General features: G+C 41.1%; 1 protein-coding gene and 1 long non-coding RNA gene across 6 annotated transcripts in view; one reads left to right on the plus strand and one right to left on the minus strand.

The window, feature by feature from the left end:
• LOC131242522 (phosphatidylinositol 4-phosphate 5-kinase 8) overlaps positions 1-6,799 on the plus strand; it is a 44,010-nt gene extending 37,211 nt beyond the window's left edge. For 3 of the 5 annotated variants that reach the window (XM_058241220.1, XM_058241219.1, XM_058241221.1), the window contains 3 exons: positions 1,865-2,019; positions 5,199-5,367; positions 6,322-6,799. In XM_058241220.1, the coding sequence (XP_058097203.1) occupies positions 1,865-2,019; positions 5,199-5,367; positions 6,322-6,601 (604 nt within the window). In that variant the 3' untranslated portion in view covers positions 6,602-6,799. Of the gene's footprint in view, positions 1-1,864; positions 2,020-3,751; positions 3,889-5,198; positions 5,368-6,321 lie in introns of those variants that run through there. The other 2 variants (XR_009169651.1, XM_058241222.1) reach the window with 2 other exon arrangements.
• A 7,346-nt stretch (positions 6,800-14,145) lies between these two features.
• LOC131242524 (uncharacterized) lies at positions 14,146-17,645 on the minus strand. Its single transcript, XR_009169652.1, has 2 exons — positions 16,799-17,645; positions 14,146-14,528 (listed from the first exon to the last, which is right to left on the minus strand). It is a non-coding gene; the product is annotated as an uncharacterized LOC131242524 (long non-coding RNA).
• Between the last annotated feature and the right edge of the window lie 9,780 nt (positions 17,646-27,425).

Consider the following 27,425-nt stretch of genomic DNA (forward strand, 5'->3'; position numbering starts at 1 on the left):
GGAAGGCATCATCTATCCCATAAAGTCTCATGGTAATCACCTCTCTTTGAATTCCAGATCTGAGAGAACATGATGTTCCTCCTCATTAATTTGACAACTGACTATGAGTTCGTTGAAGCACTCCATGTACTCTTCCACAGTCATGTTCCCTTGTCAAAGTTTGACCAGCTACCCATAAAGCATTTCCTCATAATCAAGAGGAAGATACTTCTCTTTCAACTTCAATTTCATCTCTTCCCAATGAACAATAGGTGGCTGGTCTAGTCGATGCATATGGTCTACCACACTTCTCCACCAAACATGGGCATGCCCCTTAAGTTTCATCTTCGCAAATCGGACTCAACGGCCATCATCCATGTCGTACTATTCAAAGTAATCCTCCAACGCTATCAACCAATCAAGAAATTGATTCGGCTCCAACTTGCCAATAAAGTCAGGTACATCTATTCGCACTTTCTTCGTAATATTGTCAGCCACATAGTTGCGTTCCAATCGGTCTCCTCCGAAATACCTTGGTTCAGTCTCCATAATCACACCTCGTGGAGGAATGAGCCGCTTGGCCCGCTCCGGAGCAGCTCTATTGGCAGTTAAAGCAGCAGGTGCCAAGGGATGCTCTCGAGGAAGATCATCGACCTCGCATTCTTCCTTCGCCACACGTCGTCCTGAAGTCTCACCATCTCGCGCATCATGGGTAGGGTTTGCAGGTGCACGATCTCCATCATTTCTTAACTCCAATCGCTCCACTCGTCTCCAATGCATCCATGCGACGCATGAAGTAGTCGATTTAATCCGCCTTGTGTGCAAGCATGTCATCCCTTGCACATCCATAAATCTCCCACTGTAGGATATGCCAATGCGAGTTGACATTGGCAAACCTAGGTCTCTGATACCAAATTGATAGTGGACAGGCAACACGGAATAACAAAGATAAAGAAATGTGAAATTCCAGGATGCAGTAGGACTGGGGCTCTAGGGAAAGGAGAAATAAGAGAAAGAGGTGGGATTCAAAGGTTTAAAAATGAAGATGTGAAGATAAGAAGAGAAGAAGAAGATTGCAAGAGATTAGTGGAGAGAATAGAGATAGGGTTCACCGGAATAAGCACCAGTGAAGATCTTGGAATCAGCACCAAGACGCGGCAGAGGAATCAACACCTCTTCCAGTCCTAAGAAAGTTCATTTCTTTCTTCCCAAAAGAAAAGCCAAGTTACAACTCCATCTGCTCTTTTCCCCCCAAAGAAAGCCACTAGGCTGACTTAAAATACTTATTACAAAATACTCCCCTGCAATAACTTTTCTTAACAAAAAACACGTGCGCTTGTTGGGCTCACGGAGGCCCAACAGCACCACCTATCTTGGCTTTTACAAGCAGCTGGCTAACCTGTGGGGCCTAGAGGAGACTCGTGGGCCCCACCCCAGCCTTGGTTCTCCTTTTGTAGACTTTAAGGCCCCCATCAAAACTGACTTATCTTCTCAGCAGTGCATATTTTGGAATGTTTTACGAGTTACACCTAACAAATGATTTAGTGCTATGGATAGTTTTACAATGGCAAGCATCTTCTTACACTGATCAAGTATGTAGAAATGGGCCTAAATCGCATCCATCTTATTCCAAACAAAAGACCAAACTCAGTTATCTTCTCAACAGCGCATATTGTGGAATGGTTTAGTCTCCCACGATCATCATAACTAGCACCTGTTGAGGTTTTTAACATGCTTTTCTAACATGTGATGATGCATTTCCTGTGGTCTTTTCATCAATTAAGTAGGATTATTTTGTTGCGAGCAGGTATATAGTTTTGTTCTGGATTCTATTCTTGTGGGTAAGATATTTTTCATTATTATCACTATAGTTTATTATGTGCAGACAAATCTCTCTGGATTGTATGTTTCTAGAATCACAGTGCATAATTGATTATAGCCTGTTGCTGGGACTACATTTTAGAGCTCCTGAACATTTGAAGACCCTTGTAGAGCCTCAAGATACACCGCAAGATCTTTCCATTTCACCAGCCGATGATGGTAAACACCTCTTATCAATATGAGTATAACTTCATTTGTCTTTTCTAGAACCCTGGTTCGTGTGTGTGGCTTGAGTGTGGGCGCATGTGGGTGTGCGTGTGTGGGTGTGCGCGCACCTTCATTACTTTGATTTCTCGGGGAAAAATAATACGCACAAACTTTTGCCTAAAACAATAATGCAATGACCACACTGAGTACATATTTTTTACAATAGACATTTATAAAGCGTAGCAATCCAATGGCTACTTTGCTCATTCTAGCTAATGGTCCAATGACTGCAAGAAGTAGAATTGTTCTTTTCTCCCCCTTTGTTTTGTTGATGATTATCAATGTGCGTGGCCATGTACTTAGAATTAATTGATATGAACAGTGAATTCCATCTTATATGGTTTATGAATTCTTTGAGTAGTGTAAATACAAGACCACCATATATTATATGCCTTTGCAAAATGGGCTTGCAGTAGGATGCAATTAGACATTATACGCATTTCGGGTTGGTCTGGTTCCAAATTTTGGATCAGTCATGCAAGGCCTGTTTGACCGGGCTTATTCAACTATTTGAATTTGTATGGCCTGGGCCCATCCCATTGATGGTCCTATGTTACATGGTGAGATTTACAACATACTTCTGCTTCGTATTTGTACCTATTAGCTTCTGGACTGAAGCTCTGATGACAACAACATTTGTCATGAGGAAGTCAGATTTATTCAAAATGGAGAGGCAGTGGCTTCTGCAGATCACCTTCCAGTTCTGACATACATGCCTAGTGCTATGAGATGGTTTAAATCTTCAGGAAGGGAAAAGTGAACATTTCTCTCATTTCAGCAACAACATAAAATGACACATTATGCACAAAGGGGGATTTTGAATGTGGTTCAGGCATACTTCCCTTTCCAAGGAAGATCAACAAGTTGCATTCACGATACAAACCCAATGATCTCTTTATACTTGGCTAGTTCCCATTGGTGTTCTCCAGCTATCCGTATTGTATTTAAGTTGCCAGCTCCCCATGGTTCCTCCTATCGAGGCGATTTATCACTCAGGCCGCTGGGTGTGCCTCATTACTACTGAGTAGTGACAACAAATTGAGTGGTTGAATGAGTCAGAGAAACTAAGTGGCTTGTCAGTGAGTCCAACACAGTTGATATCTTCCCACTTCCAATCACTCTATTTTTAATAGAAAAAGCTCCTCGCTTTCAATCACAGTCATTGTTTAATAGAACCAAGAATAATTATCAGGGATCTGTTGGACTGAAATTGTAGTTTCATTGGTCAAATTTCATCTGCAAGAAAGAGACCATAAGCATCCTGTAATGTTCTTTCTCTACTTAATATTTTTATTAAGGAAAATCTTCTAAAAATAAGGAAGAAGATAATAGTTTCAACTGTCCAAAATGATCATGCCAAAGCAAATGAGCGTATAGAAATTGAATACTAAAAGGTGATATTAGGGAAGATTGACAGAAATTGTGTGGTTCTGATGTGAATAATGGGATCATACCATTTGAATGGTGTACTACATCTGTTTCCATATGATTATCATAAAACTGATGCAAGTGCTAATCTTGAATATGTATTTTACAATTTAATTTGAATTGCGTGATTTCTATCCAGAATGGTGCTTTTAACATCGTTGGCTTGAGGGTGATTGGTAGTCTTTTGATTATATGCAGTATATCCGTCTTTCACTCTCTGATGCATATGTGTGCTCAACTTGTTCTCTCTCCGTAGGTAATGATTTCGGGAGAAGGCAGGTACCCTAACCCAATGTCCACCATGACACATTGGCAGTTTTATGGTGCTCATAACCATTTAACCATGCAGTCATATCAATGCAATTTTTTGTACCATGACACATCCATATTGAGGTGACTGACTGAACGACACGGTTTAAAAACACTTTGTTATGAGACCTTATAGACTGGCTTTGCCATATATAACATAAAACCTGTTATGAATGGAAGAAATGTGAAAATGGTAAAATAGAACAAGTTGGGTCCACGAAAATATAACAGCTATGTTTATTTATTTATTTATTTTTTATAATGGAAAAGCAGCAATAGATTCCATAATTTAACGGCATTATATAGGACCGTGTCCTGTGTAAGTGATGGCCTGTTATATAGTGGTAGTTGTTTAGACAATGATCGTTGTTTTCACAGGCCTTTGTAGTTGGCTAACACAACATAAGAGTAACCACTTCCATTATAATGGTCATTATAAAGCTCATTGTGAACAGTTCCAATTACCCCACATGGGCCCCACATGCAGTGAAGATCAGGTTCTAAGTCATCTAAATGATGGGACCAACGTGGATAAAACACGGCCGGAAAACCAGACTGATTAGATGTCATAATCTTCCAGTTAATGGGTGAAGTCAAAATTTTAAGACAAATCTGTATGTCTCATTTTACTCTATGCCCCATCCTCAAGGAGGCCACAACACGAATTGACCCTCGGTATGCATGACATTTGTGTGTATCTATGTAAATATCCCCACCCTCATAGGAATGTTAGCAATATCCCTATAATTTTTAATTGACATATGGGACGGTCCAATCATCAGCTGATTGTCCATTCATTCATACTTCTAGGGGCAAGCCATGCTACAAATATCACAATGATCAGACAACACACTAAACATCTAATTGATAGCATGGAAAATGGAGAACAAAATAATTCCCATCATCATCTTTAAACGTCTATCTGCACTATGGATTGCTAATGATTCAAAAGGAGAGCTTTGGTTTGATGATGCTGACCATCCAATCTGTGCCTCGTTAGAAAAAGTTGGTGCTAAAAAATGGCGCACGCTGAAATGCTTAGGATTGTTGGATTGGTGTGATATTTTGCACCATGTTTGCCGTGTGGAATGGGTAAATGTGTAATCTGGGTCGATGATTCTCTCTCCTCCACATTCTTCACTTGAAGGCTTTGAGGATGTTGGTAATGTCCCCTTGAAGGAGGGAGAGTAACATTTCCCATATACATATATACATACATACATACATATAAACATGCACGTGTGCATGCGCATGCTAGTGGCTACCTGTTACAATGTCTTCTATTCACTATTATGCAGCTTTGTGTGCTGAATAATTTCCTTTTATGATCTCTTCGCTAATGAGTTGATGAATATTGCACTGATTACCTTTTCCTTGACTGTCTGGTGCATTAGATGCATCCGTACAAGGTGAGCTTCTGATTCCTCCAAAGGGTCTGTTGTTGGTCGCCCACGAACCAGGCTCTGTCAGTGCCTTGCCAGGTTCTCACATTAGAGGTAGCACGTTGAGAGCATCAGCTGCAGGTGATGAAGAAGTCGACCTTCTTCTGCCGGGTACTGGAAGGTAGCTTACTACTTCCCATTTTCCAACACCAATAGAAGAATAATTGTCTTCACAGATTCCAGAATTTGAAAGTTCATTAAATCATCATCTAAGCCTTTGTCACAATTAATTGGGGTTGGCTACATGAATCCTTTTCCACCATTCCACTCTATCAAGGGCTGTAACTTCAGTTTTCTTCAGTTGTTTTTTTACTACCACCATGCAAGTCCTTTCTTCCCCTTGCCCTTTTAGAGCATTCAACTTGAAAGGTAGATCATTGAAACCCGACACCTGAAGGCAACTATCTACTCCAAACTAAGTTTCTGAAACCCAACTGCAAACTAATTTTGGCAAACGTTGCTAGCGATTTCATTCTGAATTTAATGGAGATTGTAGCTGTGGACCATGTCAGTATGATCTGTCGTGTTTTCTACTTATAATGCTGAATATATATATATATATATATATATATATATATTCCAAATGCCGGAATTGGATTTAGCTCTGGAAGTACCCAGATATTCCAAATATACCACTGTAACATAAGTACTGTTTGTTTCTCCCATACATGTACCATTGCAATCTTCTTTTAGGGGTGTCTGGGATGTGCTACATCCAAATCATGAGTGAGATAAGAACTGGCTCTTAATGGAGTTGTTGGTTGGGGCAGAAAAAAAGTGGGAAAAGTGAAGCCCGCCTGATGCTGGTTCCATTTTTTGTATGACCCAAACAACACGTGCAGCATATCGTCAAAAAATCACCAACCAATTGTTATTCTGGGTACATCCAAATCAGTCCTTAATCAATTGGAAGTCAAAACACAGCTTTTATTCAGTCTAGGCATAGCAATCAAATAATCAAATATTATTTTAGCAATATGCAACAAGGACTCTCATCTCCTTTCAAGCATGTATCTTCAAAATAGTAGTGTACTTGGCTTGGGTCTGTCTTCTCAATTGCTGCTTGCCGCTGCAGGTTGCGGGTGCAACTAGGAGTAAACATGCCCGCTCAAGCTAATCGAAAGCTTCCACTCAATGGTGCGGAATCGAATGAGGTTGATCTCTTTGAAGTCTATGATGTTGTTCTTTATCTTGGCATCATCGACATATTGCAGGAATACAACATGACTAAGAAAATCGAGCATGCTTACAAGTCACTGCAGTTCGATCCTCTCACGATATCTGCTGTTGAACCTAAAATGTATTCGAGGCGATTCATCAATTTCTTGGAGAAAGTTTTTCCCGAGGAAATTTGAAGGAAATAGCATGTAAGTCTCTTGTATCACAACTCAATTGTTGAATTCTTTTTGGATGTAAGCTTCATGACTTGCTTGGAAAAAAAATAAAAATAAGAAGAAAAGAACGCATTCTTTGGTAGTCCTTGTAAACATATGTTTACCTGAAAACTTTCTTACTGTATTCTAATCAAAGAGAATAGCAATCATTTTTTCAAATCTCTCTCATTTCTTCTTGAGGTGGGTCCTGAAAGATCATCCAATCCATGTGAATTTTAGGCAGAGCGTCCACAATGGGACCCACTATTTTGACGGTCCAAATTTGGTCTGTATGTATGCCATGTGTACAGTGGGTCAGTTGCTGCGCTTAGTGCAGTACAACTCTTCCTTATTACACCCAAATCCTCGATTTTTTATTTTTTTATTTTTTGTGTGTGTGTGTGTGGACCAATGCATAAAAAGAGCGAGCTACAGCTCTTCTTACATTTACGCCCATGGCCCATTCTGTCTGATTCAATAAAACCATGATATCGCCCTATTTCACCTCATAGCTGATCTGTTTGGGGGGAGCTCGACTGGCTAGTACGAAAACTAAAAGGAGCATTTTTGTTTTTGTTTAAGGTGTGTGTGTGTGTATACATACCTTTGCACACGTGTCATGGTCTCAGAATCTGAACAGTCCACGTGATGTGGCACCCCTTGAAACCGCACTAGCCCAACTTTCAGCCTGATACAAAACTCTGGTGGGCCATGACAAAAGGAAACAGTTCCTCCCTTGATTTGCATTTCTCTTTGCTGTAACCAACTAGAGTTTTAGATCAGCCTGAAAATTGGGCCAATAGAGTTTCAAGGGGTGCCACATCACGTGGACCGTTCAGATTCTGGGACCATGACACGTGCAGAGGTGTGCAGGTGAGCCTTTGAGGTTTGGACCGTTCAGATTTTACGTTCACATTATGTATCAAAAAGTGCTCATATATTCACGTGAGAATTGGCTCAAGCCAAATCAAGTTTGAGTTTGGCTGAGTTTCAAATGAGTCAAGTTGAGCTCGGGTAGCCCGTGGTTGGCTTGAAATTTTTTCGAGCTCAATTAAACAGCTCGGCTTTGTCAGAAGCTTTCGAGCCAAGCTGAGTTAACCGAGCTAGCTTGGTTCGTGTCAAGCTCTAGTGATGTATCATTAGGGACCATCCATCTGGTGGTTGTATAATGGATGAACAACAAAAACGGGGCAGCTTTGGTGGATCCCCGTGGGGCCCACTGTGATGTATGTGCCTTACATTCACGACGGCCATCTGTTTCGACAGCTCATTTTAGGGCTTATCCCAGGAATGAAGCAGATCAAAATTTCAGGTGGACCACGTCACGGGAAACAGTGGTGATTGACCATTAAAAACTTCTTATGGGTCACAAATGTTTTGGATCAAGCTGATCTGTGTGGTCCCTTCATCTAGAACTGTATGACCTTATCAACAGGTTGGATGGCAAACAAACGTTCCGGTAGCCCCAAGAAGCTTTTAATGGTGGCTATTCAAACACGTGTGTCAATGGTCTAGGTTTTGCGTGATGTACAGTATCCATGCTGTCACATCACAGGAAAACCGTCGCTTTCAAGCTAGGTGGGACCTACCGTAATATTTATGAGAAATCCACACTGTACATCGTTTTTCCGTATCGTGTTAGGACAAGAGCCTAAAAATAAGGCAAATCTAAAACTCAAGTCAGCCGTGCGATAGGAACTAGTCAGGATTGAACTTCCACCGTAGAATTACTTGTGGGGTCATAGAAGTTTTGGATCAGGCTAATATCTCTATGTTTTCGGTTCATACTATTAGGAATGAGTCTACGAAGAATTTGGATGGCATATAAATATTACGGTGGGCCAGTGAGGTTTCACTGGGAGATATTTTCCTATCTACTTTTTCTTGTTGTGGTCTGCTTAAGTTTTAGATCTACCTCATTTTTAAGCTTATGTCCTGATATGATCTGCAAAAACGGTGACCCCACCTAGCTTATGAGAGCAAGAAATGCTGAGCTGGTGTCTCAGCAATCGGTGTCGTGTATCCATGTCCGCATCTTCCTATGGATACTGCACCGTGCTCACACCATGTCTAGCCTGAGATGGCACCCATTGATTTACTAAATGTGGCATCAGTACCTATTTATGTTTAAAATTTAATAAAATACTATTAAATTAAAAATTAAATTTTATAGAAAAAGTTAAAAACTATGATTTGAACAAAATCTTTAATAATAATAATAATAATAAGAGTATGATAGCATGCTATTTTGACTTAAAAAAACTTTTTTTTTAAAAAAGAGCCTTTTTACTGCTATTCTTAATCTATCACCTTGTTACAATCTAAAATCTATCATGTGGAAATTGCATATGTAGAGTACAACTAATTAAAACATGAACTGCGCAGATTAAGGACTCCAGATCAGACCTAGAGGGTCCGTTTGGATACCACCTAATAAGTAGCTTTAAAAAAAAAAAAAAAAAAATTATAAAACACGCACGCACACCCCACACACTCACGCCATAGTGGAATTTCACTACCTATGGATACTCAAACCCATGACCGGGTGTTGAAACTCTGAGAGTCTACTACTTGAGCAAGAGTAAGGATTCAACTTGTAAAAATAGTATTGAAACACCCACCATTGAAACTGCGCCCATTATCATGTGGCCCACTATGATGTTTTTGAGAAATCCACTACATCCACCAGTTTTTTCAGCTCATTTTAATCGATTTGTCCAAACATAGTGAAGATTCAAAATTCAGGTGGGCCACAACTTAAAAAGTATTTTTAAACCCCACTTTAGAATGGAGGAGCTCAACAAATTTAAATGTCCCACTATAATGTTTTTGGGAAATTCACATCCATCATTTTCATTAGCTCACTTTGATGGACAAATTTAAGCGGAATTTTCGAATGGATAAACCCATCTTGACTCTTTCACATGCCAAATCAGGAATTAATCAACCATAATTTCTAATGGGTAGAATCCGATTATATCATCAAGCCTTAGAACATATGCTAAGAGTCAATTAAGTGCACGATTCTATGTGATGCAAAGCTATGAGTTGGATAAGCAAAGAGGTGAAGAAACGAGTAGAAGTTGCGTGATGCTTAAGCAATATGGCTAAAGCTAATTGAAAGTTAGTTCATAGGATGGATAATGGCGGCACAAGGATTAAATTAAGTAGCTTGGATTGAGGCATTGGATACTCAGGTGACTAAGGCTTTGGGCTAGACCAAGTTGACCTTGGCTTGACTCTCCTCCTATTACTCTTTCCTCTCCATGGTGGAGGGATGAAATGGCTAAGGCTAAGGGGTTTCTCCTTAAGTGGTGAAGGCTTGAAAATGAAAAGGTATGTTGAAATGAGAAGGGAATGGGGCTATTTACGACCCATACTTGCATCTTTCTTATAATTCTTGGCAAGTGCAAGGCTCAAAGGGGTTTGAATGGTTTAAATTTGAAATTGCTATGTGGCAAGATCTCAACGGTTGGATTTGATGGCATATGTTGTAATTTTGGTGCTAGGGATAAGCATCAGAGTCATTTCATGTTGTCACCCGTTTAAACATTACAAAAGGAGATAACTCACATGCGTTATGCCTTTACCAAGACAGGAGTGTTGCCACATGGCTGGCGGCACCCTACATGATGCCAGAGCCACATGAAGATCTCTGATTGGCAGATGAGCTCTCATACATGTGTGGAGGCTGTGACTCCTCTAGTGCTTCGAATTTTGAATGGGCTTGGATAAAGGTTGGTTTAGAGCTTGATTTAACTAGATGAGTTGACTAGGTAGGTTGATTAGGTGAGTTTAACTAGGTGGGTTAACTTAGTGAGTCAACTCGATGAGTTTGACTGGGTTTTTAGGTTCTAGGGGCAGGTTTAGGTTTGATTGGGTGCACTAACTGGGTTGAGTTGACGAGTTTGGATTAGAGTTTTTAATTTAATTAAGGGTAAGGTAGGGTTGACTTGGTCCAACTTAATCAGCTTGTGGGCCTGGGGTGGAATGCTTATAGTTATGTTATTAAGTTGTTTTTTTAGGTTAGTTTGATAAACATGATTGTAAAAGTAACTTATGTCCTTAGACCTACTTATCCTCATAAGTTTAATTTATTCTTTAGCTTTTTAACTTTTCACCTCTCTCGCTCTTCATATCAAAGGAGGTCTCACATGATGGACTGTCCACATTGAAGGTGGGGCTCACACAATGGACGATCTACATCAAAGGTGAGTCCCATATGATGGATGACCCCCATCAAAGGTTGACCCCTAATGATGAATGGCCTACTCTAAGGCGAGCCCCGCATGATAGGCGATCTACATTTAAGTTGGGGCCCACATGATGGACAATCCACATTAGAGTTGAGCTCCACATGATGGGAAATTAATAATGGTGGGCCCCACATGATGGATGGCCCATATCAAGGTGGGCCCCACATGATGGGCGGTCCACATCAATGTTGGCCCTAATGATGAGTGGTCCATATCTAAGGCGAGCCATATGATGGACGACCCACATCAGAGGTGGGCCCACATGATAGATGGTCCACATCAAAGGTGGACTCCACATGATATGCGGTGGATATTGAAGGTGGGCCCCATATGATGGACAATAAAATTAATGGTGGGTCCCACATGATGGATGACTAGCATCGAAGTGGGCCTTACATAATGGATGGTGTACATTTAGGTTGGTCCCTAATGATGAATGACTTGCATCGTGGTGGGCCTCGCATGATGGATGGGCTACATCAAAGGTGGGGCCCACATGGATGATGGATGTGAGGGGGAACAAGCAGGCATGAGTGATAAATACTTATGACGTTGAGAACCAAATATGCTTTTCTACTTTTTGGCTCATAATATGTTATTTGTCAAACATATTTTTTTGCTAAATAAGTAGAAACCAAGATAAGATACTTGCGAGGTTACAATCCAGACACCCCCTTAGCATCAATGATTTCCATAAATTACTTGGTTTAATTTGAAATATTATTTGCCTATCAAATGATTCCCTATTTTATCATGAATCTTGATTTTGTATGTAAATTCTATTCATTATTTAATTATATAAATTGGTTTAGGGGGGTGAGCATGGGTTGCGGTATACCCATACTAGACCTAGCCCATTTATTGATTCGGCTCAAAAGAATACATGCAAACCCATGTTCAAGCCCACAACCATTTAGCCACACCTTTATCTGGCCACATTGGGCTTGGCTCTGGTACTCATTGGGTGCACCCAGCCTAGTGACACATAGAGCTTGGCAATCTTGACTCAATCTGGTGGATCCAACCCAATCCGACGACTTGGATCGGTGCAGATCAAGTAGGATAGTTCAGATCCGAAGATTTTTCGGGTCGGATTCGGATCCATGCTTACTCAGACCGATCCCATTGGATCCGTTTCGATCCGATCCGACCCAGTCCGGAGCGGATAAACACATGCATTTTCATGGTGGGCCCAACAGAGTTTACTCAGTACCAAACAAAGGCGGATTTGCTGGTGTACCACACACCAGCTATATAGTTGCTGTAGGTACGTGTCGTGTGCGAAGACTGGCGGAGATGGATTGGCTACTCCCCCTGGTCGGTGCTCTATGGGCCCCACCATGATGTATGTGTTTCATCCATTCCATTCATCCATTTTACAGATCATTTTAAGGCTTTAGAAAAAAAACGATAGGGATACAAATCTTAGGTGGACCACACCACATGAAAACAATAATGATTGGATATCCACCATTATAATCCTCGTAAGGCCCAATGTACTGTTTATTTGACATCTAATCTGTTGATTCAGTCATAAGGAACCAGATTAAGGGAAAAAATAAATATCAACTTGATCAAAAACTTTTGTGGCCTCCAAAACGTTTTTAATGGTTAACGTTCATTAAACATTGTCTACTTGAGATTTTGATATACCTCATTTTTTTTTTGCATAACATAAAATGATCTATATAAATAGATGGAGGGCATAGATGAAACACATACATCATGGTGGGGTCCACAGAGCACCGACCACCAGCCATTGGCTGGTGGCAAGGGGAGTAGCCAATTTCCAGTACTAGTGTCTGGCACTCCTCCAGCTCTGGGCGCTCCTCGAGCTCTGAGTTGTACGAACAGTTCAAAGAAGATCAGAGTTATTTGGGCCCCACAGTGATGTATTTATTATATCTACACCGTTCATTTATTTTTAAAGATCATTATAGAGCACCATAAAAAAATTTAATAATATCCAAAGATCATTTGGACCACACCATAAATAGCAGCAGCGAATGATTTTTACTATTAAATAATTCGTGTGGTCCACTTGATAGTTAGATCTGTCTTATTTTTCGTCTCAAGCCTTAAGACGAGCTTGCCAAATGAATGGACAGTTTGGATATAATACATACCCAATGATCAGACCCACAGAACTTGCTAACGTCGATACAAATGTCATACTATGCAAGCTGTGGTTGCGTAAGGAGTAAGTCACTGCCATTTCGTGCAGTGCACGTCAACGATTCGGTAAAAATATGGTTACGGTAGATGGAATGTTATTTCAGAGCCATGTGGGGCCCACCTTGATGTATATGTTTTATCTAAGTCGTTCATCGATTTTGAAATATCATTTTAGTCCTTGAACAAAAAACAAGGTATATTAAAGGTTGAAGTGGATCACACCACATGAATCAGTTGGATTAAATCATACAATCTGATTCGTACCCAACCTGATCCGACTCGATTTTCTTGATCGAGTCGGACTCGGTTCGGGTGAGGCCAACCATGCAACGGATCGGTCCGAGTCAGGTGACCCAGATCCGGTCATGGATCGGATCGAATTCGATTCAAGGCATTGAAATTATGGATCAGATCGAGTTGGTCACAATTCGATCCGATCCGAACCAATGCCCACCTTTAGTGACACACCTACCTGTGAAGGGGGAGCCGATTAGCTGTGGCTCAGGCCTCACCCAATACGGTGCGGTCCTAAGTGTGAGGCTCACTTTGATGTGTAGCATATCTAAGTCGTCAATCTATTTTATTTTATTTTTCAAGTCATTTAGGGTATGAGACCAAAAATGAAGCAGATCCAAATCTCATGTGGATCAGACTACAGGAAACAATAGTGACTATAAAAAACCTTTTATGGCTCACAAAAAGTTTTGGATCAAGCTGATATTTGTTTTTTTCCTTCATCTAAGTCTCCGTGCCCTAAGCAACATCTTGGATGGGAAATAAACATTACGATAGGCTCTAAGATGTTTTTAATGGTGGGCATTCAATCAGCACCATTTCCTGTAGTGTGGTCCAACTGAGACTCTTATCTGCTTCATTTTCTGGCCTATGCACTAAAATGAGCTGTAAAAACGGATGGACCGTGTGGATATGCAACACACATATCCAAGTGGGTCTAACTGTCAGGGCCGCAATTAATCAGCTCCCGTTGTATCACGGTTCTTTTCAATGACTTAAACCGGCCATATTGTCCGCCTCAGAGCGAACGGTGGATACCCTAAAACCTCTCTTGATGAAATAATGCAACCCTCAAGAGCCAAGAAAACCGACCATGTTCAAAGGAAAAGAGTTAAATGATCAACCGTTCGAATTATTACAATAAAAGAGATTTTTGTTTACGATATCTCCCATCCAAAGCGAGGCCCATGATATAAGCGATCTGGATCATTGAAGATGATCCAAATACAAAGGCAAAAATCTCGACGTACGCTATTACAATACATCTAGATGTATTCTAACAAACCTTTTAAAATCATGACAATCAAGGAAACCGGAGAATACGATACTTTCTCGTTAAAATCTATGCACGTCTCTCTTCATATGTCACTTCGCATGAAAACGTAAGGGCGTGGCACGCGTGTGAATCAGAGCCATTCATTAAGTAGGTAAGAGACTCAGCTCATCTTTTCCTGAAAATTAGACTAGTCGTAAGAGCCACACGAGCATGAGAGAAGTGAAAGGTTAGAAAGTGACCGACGGCTAATATTTAATGAATTCATGTGCCATAAAAAAAAAAGAGCAGATCTGCCTACTTTTATGCATGGAGCACGCTCACAATGCGGTCTACCTTAAGATTGGCCCGGATCTTGCACACGTGAGCTATATAAGCACGTATGACACAGCCCCAGCCCATCTCATGCGATCCTTTGTAGGTGAATCCTGTCCTTTCAACGACTGGCTGCTGCCCGTAGATGGCACTTGTTGAAACGGATGCGGATTGTGTACTGAGGTGCTCACCACGCTATAGCGTGGTTTGGATACTCTGTGGAGCCCACCATTATGTACGTGTTTTATCCACGCTGTCCATCTGTTTTTCCAGCTCATTTTAGTGCATGATACTAAAATTGAAACAGATCCAATGGTCAAGTTGACCACACCACAGGAAACAGCAGAAATTGAATGATGACCGTTGAAAACTTCTTGAGGCCAACATCGGTTTTGGATCAAGCAGATATTTGTATTTTTCCTTAATTCAGATGAACAGGTTGGATGACAAACTAACATTACTGTGGGCCCTAGGAAGGTTTTCCTTCATCACTGTTTACAGTGGTGTGGTCTACTCGAGCTTTGGATATGCTTCAATTTTGAGCTCGAAACGTAATATGAGCGAAAGGATGGACGGTGTGGATAAACACATACATCACGTAGGGCCCACAGAGCATTTCGTCACTACACAATCCATGTGCAAGCATTACACATGTATACTAATTGTTAATCTCTTGTTGGATCGTTCATGGACAGGACCCACTGCATGGATGGTCTTTAGCAACCCCAAGCCGCATACCAAATAGGGCAGCTAATAAAAGAAAATACAGCAACGGTTCACATTCGACGAGAAAAAAGGCCAAACATTCTATGGATAGGATCTTCCAACGTGGGATATTTTCATTACATCAGCCATCCACTGTGGGGTCCATCATATCAACAGTTTGATCGCTGAACGAACAGCCCCACTTGGACAAACTACCAACTGCAAACCCTAAATATAGGCATCTGTTAAAGTGACGTTGAAATCGAGGGTAATGAATAACGGTTGAGATTCAGTGAAGAAATTGATGGAAATTAGAATTGTCTGATGGATGTGACTTTTGAAGCATGGCCCATCCGTGATAGGACCCACTAGATGGCCAGTCCTGATTGATGCATCATCATTCAACTGAAAAATGGGATTCTCAACCGTTAGATTAGCACGTACGGATAGATCATGACCATAGATGATATTGTGTACGTGATGCATACATGGTTATGTGGTCCAGATCGTTGTCTGATAGTTCATCCATGGATAGTGGATGTTCTGGATATCTCCCATATGGGAAGATCCTAACCCTTCGATATGGTATTTTTTTTTTCCCTCCACGTCTACGTTCAGGCCACTGTATTGCAGGGTTGCTATTCTCTAACTCAGCATGCACAGTGGGACTCATCAGATCAACGTTGAGATCATAAGACCATGGGCCTCACGTGGAGAGAATCCTCTATAATTCTCACACGTGTATGTCCGCGTGTGTGAGAGAGAGTGGCAAGTTAGTAGAGGTTAAATTTGAAAAGCTGGGAGCAAATCCACTATAATTCTCACACGTGTGTGTGTGTGTTTATACGTGTGTGTGTGTGTGTGAGAGAGAGAGAGAGAGAGAGAGAGAGGGAGAGGGAGAGAGAGAGAGAGGTGGGGGCCGGCGGTGGCAAGTTGGTGAAAAGGTACATTTGAAAAGCTGAAAACACAATAGCCTTACAGATGCCTAGGCTTAGATAAGCATGCAAGTGTCCTCAATTTTATATTATATATATACACATTTTTACAGTAGCATGCATCTTGTCCTTGAAAATTGAAATGAGAGCATTGGGCCCAATTTCAAATCAGGAAAAAAACAAAAGGACAGAAATTGAAAAGGACACAAATCTCTTATTTAAATGAATAAATCAATACTCCCATTCAAATTAGAGAAGCTGAGACATGAGATCTTGAAATGAAGAAAAAGAAAAGCCTCCATGCATATGTCACTGAGAGACAAAAGTGTCGACATGCATGTTTGCTGATTAGAGAAAAAAAATCAAATCCATAAAGATTTACTGTGATTATAGAAATAATGCATTACAAAGTCCGTACTACAAGTGCCATATTAAAGTAAGGAAACCTAATAAAAGATACATATTTGAGGGATGCATTAAACAATATTAAAAGAAGAAAACATACCATTGCCAGGAAATCATATGACTATTCTTCCTGCTGTTGTAAATTTTTATGTACTTTTGTGACATGCAGAAAACACGTGTGGCATGTGTAAGTGACCCACATAGGAAAAGCTAGGATGGTGTGTGTTGGTTCAAGAGAATGAAGTCATGGTCATTTAGGGTTGAATCTATATACTTAAAAGGCTTGCAGAACAACAGATGCTAGCTAGTGACTTCTCACACATGTTTAATGTCATGCATGAATACATATGATGTATGTGTGAGTGAATCACACACATAAAGGAAGATGGCGAGCATTGGTCCGAGGTTATTTAGGGTTGAACCCATATATTTAAAAGGCTAGGATGACAATACAACACATGCAATCTATTTCTCAATTTCTCACACATGTTTAATGTTATGCATGAACACACATGGTGTGGTATGTGCGAGTGAACTACACACATGGAGGAAAAATGGCTAACTTGGTTGAGGGCAAAGACGCCTGGTCCATGGAATCTATGTACTTAGAAGGCTCACATGCAATCGATTTCTTACATATGTTTTAATGCGGTGCATGAACAAACCTGGTGTGGTATGCATGAGTGAACCATACACAATAGAAGATTGGCGAACATTGGTTGAGGGGAATGAAGCCTGGTCCGAGGTCATGTAGGATAGAACCAATGGCTCTAAAAGGCTCGATATATAGGCCAATAAATTAACCCCCATGGCCGCGAGCCAGACAACATTCCCCACAACCTAACATCAACGAAGCTGATCCAAGAATCCCAATAGAGAAAAGAGAGGAAAAGGAAGTGAGAAGAAATGCGATTTTGAGGGGAATGAAGCCTGGTCCGAGATGTTCTACGCACCTAATAACTGCAAACGCCTCGAGCCAGCCAACATTCCCCTCAACATGCCATTTTCCATGTATACATACATAGACATGAGAGAGAGAAGAGAAAAAGAGGGAGAGAGAGAGAGAGGGAGGAAATGAAGAGGAGGGGTAGGGCTCAATTTGAAGACATCTCCAGGAGGCTAATAGGGATTTATTAGCATTCCCAAATGGCATCTACTAACAAAAACAAACCTAAGGAAAGGCTGTTTTACCGTGACCGTACGCCCTCCCCTCATCTATCTGTTTGTCTTTCATTTCCTAGGTCCGACTCACTCACCTGCAGTAGCCGGTCAACCTTACAACCCGTTACCTGCTCCACATCATCTCACCCCCAACAACCAGACAAAAACACCTACTCCCTGTTTTCTTAAAGAGGGCCACTCTCATAGTCCGAGGGACGACTGAAGTGAGTCCACAGTCACATAGTGGATGATCATCTAACATCTGGAACTGTCCAATGGGTGGAGGTGGGGTCACCAGTAGTGGTCTATGTGAAAATCTTGAGTTGCCAGAAAGAATCCTAGCCGTTTGATCTACAAACTGAAAAAAAAAACATTCACACAATTTTCGACGGTTCAAATCCATTTTTGGTAATATTTACAGAAGAAGAGGACCGTTCATGGACTATCCATGGTGGGTCCTATATCTTGAAGTAGATATTACTCTGATCCACGTGTCCCAGCTGGCAAAATACAATTTAACTTCAGTAGTCCGCAGACTACCTGTTTATTAAACTCTCTCTCCTCTTTAATCCAATTCAATGCGGATTCTCCATCATTACCTTATTATTTTGGCGCTTGTCTTTCTAGGCACTGTTCCTATTTCACGTGTACGGTTGACCATAAACGCCGCAGCGGAATTACAATATATTATACTCAGCTGGATTATGGAATATCTTAGTCGTACTCACGCCGATTCTAAATCTGGCATGGATCTGAGTTAATCCGGACCGTTTAGATAGTGAGGTCCACTGGACTAACCTGAAATCAGAAATCAACCTAAAGTTCCTACATTTTATTTAGTATAAAAGTAGTGTTGGTAGGAACTGTTTGCATTTCAATGTCAGAGACTAATTGCATATTATTTAGATGGTTAAGATTGTCCAATCAATGTGACTTTTGTACATCACATCCACCGTTGACTCATGATTTTATAAGATTTTAGATTTTCAATGGAGGTACGTTCATGCCACGTGGATTGTCGGTGTCTGCGTGTGATTGATATCCCATATCCTCGCAGAGTAGAGAGCCAATTTCTCTTTTAAACTGTTGTTTTCCATTCAGGTCTGGAAAGGAGTATAGTTCGGTGGTCCGCAGACCATGAAATTAATCGCTCCCTGAAGATGAATCCAGAGAGGCAGGTACCCACACATTTTAAACTAAGACCCGAGTAATACACGAGTTGGTCATTAGATCTCTGCCAATGGAAGGTGTGGAAGACAACCAATTCGGTTGGTCCGATGTTCACTAAATCGTTTTGATTAACGGTGCATGGCCACCAAAATAGGTGGTCCTCTCGACTTCTATTGTGCCCAGATGTGGCCCATTTATTTTTTAAGTAGGCCACAAAAAATGGGTGGTTTTATCATTTCATTCGAGACCTGGTCCCTTTTTTATTCACTAACAGGAGCCTAGCGACCACTAATTTAATTTGTAGGGGTCTCAACGTGGTGTCTGAATTTTGAATAGGTCCGGCCACAGGCCCGGCCCGAAATAGCTCAAAATCATGGATGAGACCAACCCTAGGCCCGGCCCATTGATAAACCTGCTAATTTGATAGCCTGTCCGGTATGGGTGTCAATGGGCCAAGTTCGGGCCTGTAAAATCAGAATTTTGAACAAGGCCGCAATGACCGCCGGGCCTGAAACAGTTCAAACTCGGGGCCGAGACTGACCTGGCCGGCCGTTGACAGCCCTACTGGCCGGCCTTTCGAAAAAAAATGATAACGGAGAATAAGAAGAATTGTTCTGTAGAGCCATTTATCTACAGAACACATGTTAGGGTCATGTATTGATAGGGTCTACTTATTTGAACATGACGAATGGATTAATGGTTAAAAATAAAACTCATGAGACATTCGATCCAGTGGCATTTCTATAGCATTTTTTACCATTAATATTTTGTTTTCATCGTTAATTTAATGTCGACAGATTGAATGGATAGGATTGTCTAATAAGTCTTATTTTTGACATGTAAATCATCCTTTCTATGACCTTACATGTGGACCGACCCGATTTTCAATCACTATGCCACGTACACTGCATAAAGATGGATATTCAGGTTCGTCTAGTTCCACCGCATCATTTCTTCCAAAACTACAAAATGGGTTTTTAGTTTCGAGGTGTCGTACAATGCTCTCCACCCGAGGTATGCTCCATTTTTTTAGTTTTTACAACTGGGACCCAAGATTCTTTGATTGAAACATTTTATGCCATAAGGTCCACCGTTGATTAGACCAAACACAATTGATTGATATCTCATATTTGAAAATTCTAACCATTCGTTTGATGACAAGCAAATAGACTGTTAACAAAGAAATTAGATAACATTTCTCGTTCAATTATTAAAATGTCACATATTCAAGGTTAAAAACTTCTAATTTGTGAGATTTCATGAAGCATCATCCATAGTGAAACACATGATATCAATATGTTGGATCGTTAAACTGTGGGACCATATTGAAATGTAATGTAATTACGGGATGTGGATTGCTTGGCAAAACTTCATCAGTAATTTCCAATGAGGGAAGCTAGGTGAGTCCCAGAGAAGGAGTGAAGATGTGTGAGTACCATCCAACCCGTCCATTAGATGTTACGACCCATGTTAGAACTAAATCCGAAAATAAAATGTGATCCATAACTCAGGTGGGCCACGCCAAAGGGAACAACTTTCATATGAAATGTGGAGTCCACCATGTTCTTTATATGTCATCCAACCCATTCATCAGGTGAGCCTACCAGAATGAAGGGATACAGGGGGCATTAAAAACAGGTGGGAAGAGGCTATAGGTTTTAGCCGTGATTGTATATGGCTTACTGTGGTCTGTCCCGACTGAACTTTCTCTCTAAAATATTCCTGGGATGTAAGGAGAACCTGAGAAGGTACCAGATGCACGGTTTGGATTTATCATCAACATCACGTGTGGGCCCACACATTTTAGTAGGCCAAAATCATGAGACTACCAATACACGTGGTTCCTCGTTATATCGTTGGTGGATGCAAAAGCATTCACTCATGTACTGCACGTATCCGTGTCCCCATTATTTTCACGAACAGTGGCAAAATCGTAACAGAAATTTTGTGTTGAGACGTACCAGTAGACTCAAATGTCTTTTTTAACGCGGTTTGGTGGATCAATAACTGTGGGACCCACAGTGATGCATTTTTTTTACATCCAAACCGTTCATCCGTTTTGCAAGCTCATTTTAAGACATGATACAAAAAATGGAGTATATCCAAATCTCAGGTGGACTACAGAACAAGAAACAGTGGTGATTGACTGCTCACCATTAAAGACTTCTTGGGGCCACCAGAATGTTTATTTTCCATCCAATCTATTGATAATTTCACAAAGACCTGGATTAAGAGAACAGAAAAACATCAGCTTGATTAAAAAAAATTTTGGCCCACAACAAGTTTTCAATGGTCAATCAACACTGTTTCCTGTTGTGTGGTCCATTTTATATTTTTATTGCTTAATTTTTGGGATGATAACTAAAATGATCTGCTAAAACGGATGGACGGCGTGGATTTAAGGCACATACATCAATGTGAGCCCCACAGTCATGGATCCACCGACGTCGGTGGATCCGGCGACCCACCGAAGCCCCGTCCGTCTTTTTTTTATTTCATTTTTTTATGGTTCGTTTATCCAAACGGATGATTTGATGGGCCCCATCACTGATATTGGGAGCCCCAAAAGTCTTCCAGTTTGGGATTTTTAGGGTCTATTGTCGTATTGTGTGTTTACTTCTCGTAGCCTTCTGATCGAAAGATTTGAAATTTTTAGGGCATCCTGAATCGACGGTGTGACCCATCACTTCAACGGTCTGGATTTCGAAACGAAGTCACGGGTAGTATGGACTGGGGAATCAGGACACTATTGAAGGCCTGGTGATTCCCAGAGGACCAAAAGAAGCATGACTCTCGTTTAAGAGGCTCGCCTAATCTGCTCTACCCATTCTCTCCATCATGTGATAATCCTTCCGTTCGTTTAGATGTTAACATCAGTGAGATACTTCAGAGCTTCTACGTGAACGGTCTGGATCATCACATGATGGAGCAGAGGGAGCGAGCAGGTTGGGCGCGCTTAAGAGGGCGAGCGTTGCTCGCGGTCTTTTTCAAACTTTCCAGTGTTTGCATGCTGTCGTTAGCTTCAGGGTCTTCCGGGAAACGCGTCCATGAGAATCCGGCAGTTAGGACAGGAGAGATCTGGACCATCAGATGTTGAGAACGAACGGCCAGATGTGGGGAGACCGGGTACCGGATGTGCCGGTGTCAGCGGGAGCGGAGGATCGGGAAACGAGGGAGCCCGAGTCACGAGGGGAAAACGAAACCACCAGAGGACGAGTTAATTGCTGACGTGGACGCTTCGAACACCGCTCACTGCCACTGGATTTATTAGAGAGGCCCCTCACGAGTCAACCACGGCATCGTACTCGGCGACAGCCCAAAATCGACGGCCCAGATTCGCCCCCATCGTACGCCGCAGGCTACGCCACGTGCTCTAACTTAATGCCGGGGCGTACTGTTCGAACAAAACCATCCTAAATGCTGAAAGGGCCCCTTCCAAGGCGTTGGGGCCCACGCACGTATTGGGAGGGGAGTTGTTTGATACGCTGGCAGAGTGTGACAGTTCATATGCATGCGCTCGGGAATTGTACAATTATAACTCAAAGTAGACCGTCCAAATAAGGGACCACTTATCACAATCTCGGAATGTGATTGACTTAAGTTGAAAATGCTACTCTCTAATCAACGAACATTCATCCTACTGTTTTGACGGCTGAATTGTTTTCTTCCACATTGTCCGTTAGACATCTGCCAATGGGTCAACTAGTAAATCATTTAAATGTACCTTTTTTTAATGACCCATCTAAAGTGGGTACCACAAATCAGATGGTGGAGATCGAGTTACCTTTGTGCCACGTGTATAGCTTATCAGTGCATGCGTATGAAGTATTACACTCTGAGGAGTACCAAGGATTTCTTAAGGGATGGCCCGGACGCGAGCTACGTGTAACATCGCCCCTACCCACCTGGATAATGGTCGCTGTTTTAAAAGCTGTCTAGGCCCTATCAATAATGTATTTGTTTAATCCACTCCGTCCGTTCATTTCTAGATGTCATATTAGGAAGAGAACCAAAAAATTAGGAAGATCCAATTCTCATATGGACCACACCATAGAAAACTGTGGTTTTTGAAAGCCCACCATTAAAAACTTTTTGAGGGCCGAAAAAGTTTTGAATCAAGCTTGTATTTATGTTTTTCCCTTCATCGAAGTCTGTGTAACGTAATCAACATGTAGGATGGAAAATAAACATTACGGTGGGCCTTAAGAAACTTTTGATGGTGGACGTTTAATTACCATTGTTTTCTGAGGTGTTGTCCACTTGAGATTTGGATCTACCTCGTTTTTGGGCTCATGACCTACTATGATATCGTAAAATGAATGAACGGAGTGGATAGAACACATAAATCAAGATGGCTCACAGTGCTTTTCCAACACCAATCAGTACGGATGTGGGTACTGGCGGTATCACTACCGAATCCCAGTTCGTATTGGCCCAGAGCCTAAAATAGAGGATAGAACCTGATTGACGGAGTGGATTTCACAAATACCACATGGAGGGCCCACATACTAGGGATCTTTACGCACTGCCTCAGACAGGTGCTGTAGACGATTCCAGTCCGTCCCATCGGTTGCAGATAAGGCTACGTGGTGTGAACTGGTTGGCTGGGTGGCTTGTGGGCCACAGAGACTGCAATGATACGTTAATGATGTGGGTTTAAAAGCAGTAGAGGAAGCCAGAAAGGAGATGTCGGTCCTGGTGGGGTCAGGAGACGAGAATTTCAATAAATTGGCGAGTTCTCGAATCTGAGTAGAATCCTTGAAGTTTTCTCGAGATATTTTGGTGAATATATCGTGGCAAGTACCTCGGAGGAATTGTATAATCTCGATCCGAGGATATGAACAGTATCCTGTGGTCAGTAGTTTGTAATTCGTAGAAGTGAGGCCACGGTTCTTTGATCTAGACCATTGATCCGTTAGGCTTCGATTTGGATGGAACATATGCGAAACATAAGATGGATTAAAAGATCCTATCCACTGATATCGGCCCACTTTCTTATACTTGAATATGGACTGTTCTTGTATTTATCATCTTGACCGCTATTTGCAGGCCACGTTGAGGAGTTTTTGGGACATGGTCCATTGACCGTTGGGACCAACAGACAGATGCTATGCATTACGGTACAATGGGCCCCACTTGCAAAAACGAAAACGCTAGCGTACTGTGAGTACGCAGGCCCATTTAATTCCTTTCGAACTCGCACTGGAGGAAAGGAGAATCAGATGATCCTCGAGCTAAGGATATGCGCGGGACCAGTAACGCTGAGTTTGTACAAATAAGGACAATTTTAAGATGATCTTAACCGTTAATATTTTTTTAACATGTATGGATGGTAAGAGATCTAAAAATCTCAGAAATTAGAAGATTTTAGAATCCACTCCCTTGGCTTTTCTATTGAATTGAAGTTGGACCCTTGTTATAGCCTTATTGACCATATAGTTACTTCCCGCTTCTTAAGCGGTTAGGATTTTTCTAGTGGAGATATACGTGGGACCCATCAAATCAACGGTTTGAACCACTGATCCATGGGCCCCACTTGCACAAAATCTAAGCTCGTGGATGCTCCACACGTCCTCGACTCCAGGATCACAAAATTCAACAGAAAGTAAGGTTGGATGCGTAAATGCGGAATCTATTTTCAAATTAAATTGGATTCAATGTCTAAGGGTGGGCCCACAGTGGAGATGGTTGGGCATAAATCAATTTCAGACCGTACATTTTGCCTGTCTACCGATTTACTGCGGCATCAACCATGAATTTATCAACACAGCATAGTGACGTTCACATGGCACACAGTTACCTCAATCCAGTCCGTCCAAATTGGGGCCTCCATTGTAGTCCGTAGATGGATCAGATTCCAACAATACACTCAACGGATTATCTTCATCATACAGTCAATGACAAATAAATGAACTCTTAAAATGAAAAAAAAATAAAAATTCAGTCGTCCAAATTCCAAAAAAAGAAAAAGAAAAGGAGGTTATTTAAATTAAGATCAGCATCATCGAGTTAATTGGATTTTAGATCCATACTCTATCTATGATGTGGACGGTTTGGATTGATGTCTGTATAAGCCAGTTTTATATTGGGCATGTGTATGATTGATCGTTCTCTCTCATGATACCAATGTTCCAAAATTGAAATTCGGAACGGGAGAAGATGCCAAACGGCCCAAACCTTTTGGCGTTTGGACATTATGAGAAGACCACTTATCTGAGACCCTGGATACAGTAACGTGGAGGGGACCCTGACCTTGGGGCTCACATGGATGTAGGAGTTGTATATCTATTCCGTTTATCGGTTTTTTCATATAATTTTTTGGCATGGGCCCAAAAATGAAGCAGATCCAAATTTCATGTGGACGCGTGGTGAATGACCATTAAAATCTTTGTGGGCCACAAAAGTTTTGGATCAAGCTGATATTTGACACTTCATCCAGGCCTGTATAACCTTATCAATAGGTTGGATGGAAAATAAATATTAGGTGGACCTTAGAAGTTTTTAATGGCAATTGTCCAATGACCACGGTTTCCTATGTGTAGTCAACTTGTGATTTGGATCTACTTTATATTTTGGCTCATTCCATAAAATGATATGGAAAAGTAGTTGGAGGCATTATGTTTACGGTAGGAAGAAAATGACTACCATTAAAACCTTCTCTATATGCCCTTCAGACAGTTCCTAACCTAATTTTCACCAGGATGAACATACAACACAAATATTAAGTAATCCAAAACCTTTGTGGCACATAAATGTTTTAAGGATGTTTAATCCTCGCTGTTTCCTATACGTGCCCCATTTGAATTTTGAATTTGCCTTATTTTTAAGCTCCTGTCATGACATAAGCTTAAAAAACAGAAAAAGAAATGATATATTTCTCTTAAACATTATATAATGGTCCTGTGGCTTCAGCCATGCTAAACAACTTTCTAACATGCTTTATTTGGGATCTAACAAAGGCATGTGACCCAAACAAATCTAATAATGTTGGGTCACTGGAGATATTCCCGGTGATTTGTCACTGACAATCCACTTCCAATGGGCCACCTTGATGCATGTGTTGTATATCCATGCTATCCATACAAAATGAAGCTGATTCAAATCTTAGATGGACCACACCCCTAAAAATAATGGTGATTGAATGTTCATCATTAAATTTTTTTTGAATCAAGCTGGTATCATTGGGTGTGACCTTATCAACGGGTTGGATCACAAATAAAAATTACGTTTTCCCTATGAAGTATTTACTGTTACTTGTTAGGCCCACACAACAGGAAATGGTGGTGATTGAATGCCCACCATTAAAAACTTACCAGGGCTACCAGAATGCTTATTTACCATCTAACCTATTGATAAGGTCACAAGGACTTAGAAGAAAGAACACACAAATATCAGGTTGATCCAAAACTTCTGTCATTCCCAATAAGCTTTTTATGGTAAATCACCATTGTTTCTTGTGGAGGGTCGATTTGAGTGTTGGGTCTGCTGCATTTTTCGAGCTCATAACCTAAAATGATAGGGAAAAATAGATAGATGGCATGGATATTAGAAACATACATTGTGATGGCCCCACAATCAGGGATCCACATAAGCCGCGTCCTTCAATCACCACAGTTTCATGTGGTCTGTGGTCCACCTGAGATTTGAATCTGCTTCATTTTCAATCATGCCCAAAAATGAGCTGGTAAAACGGATGGACGGCATGGATATACTCCATCCACGTTCGTTCCACTCTGGCTCATTTAAGACCGACGAAAGATAGTGGGAGCATTCGGTACATCTCGTGCACATGGGATATTCTATACACGTGAATGATCGAATAGAGGACAATCCCAATATTCCCTCATAAATTGCAAAGTAGACTGTCCAGATCAGTTATAATTAAGAATAGCTTGGATCACCTGATAGGTATTATCGAATCACAGGAAGTATGGTCTTGATTCATCAGAACGTGAATAGTGTCCCGATGCTTCCAGTTGGGGTCCACCATCGACGGTGGGACACCCCTAAAATATCTAATATTAAAATATCTTAGCCAGTCGGTTTTGGCATGTCCGAAATTTACACATGTATTTCGCGTGGCGGAAATCGACACTAATATTATTTTAGCACACTCCATGGAAAATGTGTATGGTTGTTAATTGAAATATTTAACAACATAAGTAGGCGATTTATGTGAATAAGCAATCTACTTGAGTTAGTGGAAATATCAAAGATCAAGATTTTAACCAAGCCTCAAAAGCATTTCCAGTGTAGGTTGAACAAGAAATCCCTAACCATCAACTTTCAGCCGTTCTGGAAGTAGGATCAACATTCCAAAACAGCTCCATATGTTTTAATGGAATTTTGAGAAGTGTTAATGTTAGTTTATGAGAACTAATTGAACAAGGAAGGGT

Source organism: Magnolia sinica, chromosome 4 (assembly GCF_029962835.1).
Source record: "Magnolia sinica isolate HGM2019 chromosome 4, MsV1, whole genome shotgun sequence".
Taxonomy (NCBI): domain Eukaryota; kingdom Viridiplantae; phylum Streptophyta; class Magnoliopsida; order Magnoliales; family Magnoliaceae; genus Magnolia; species Magnolia sinica.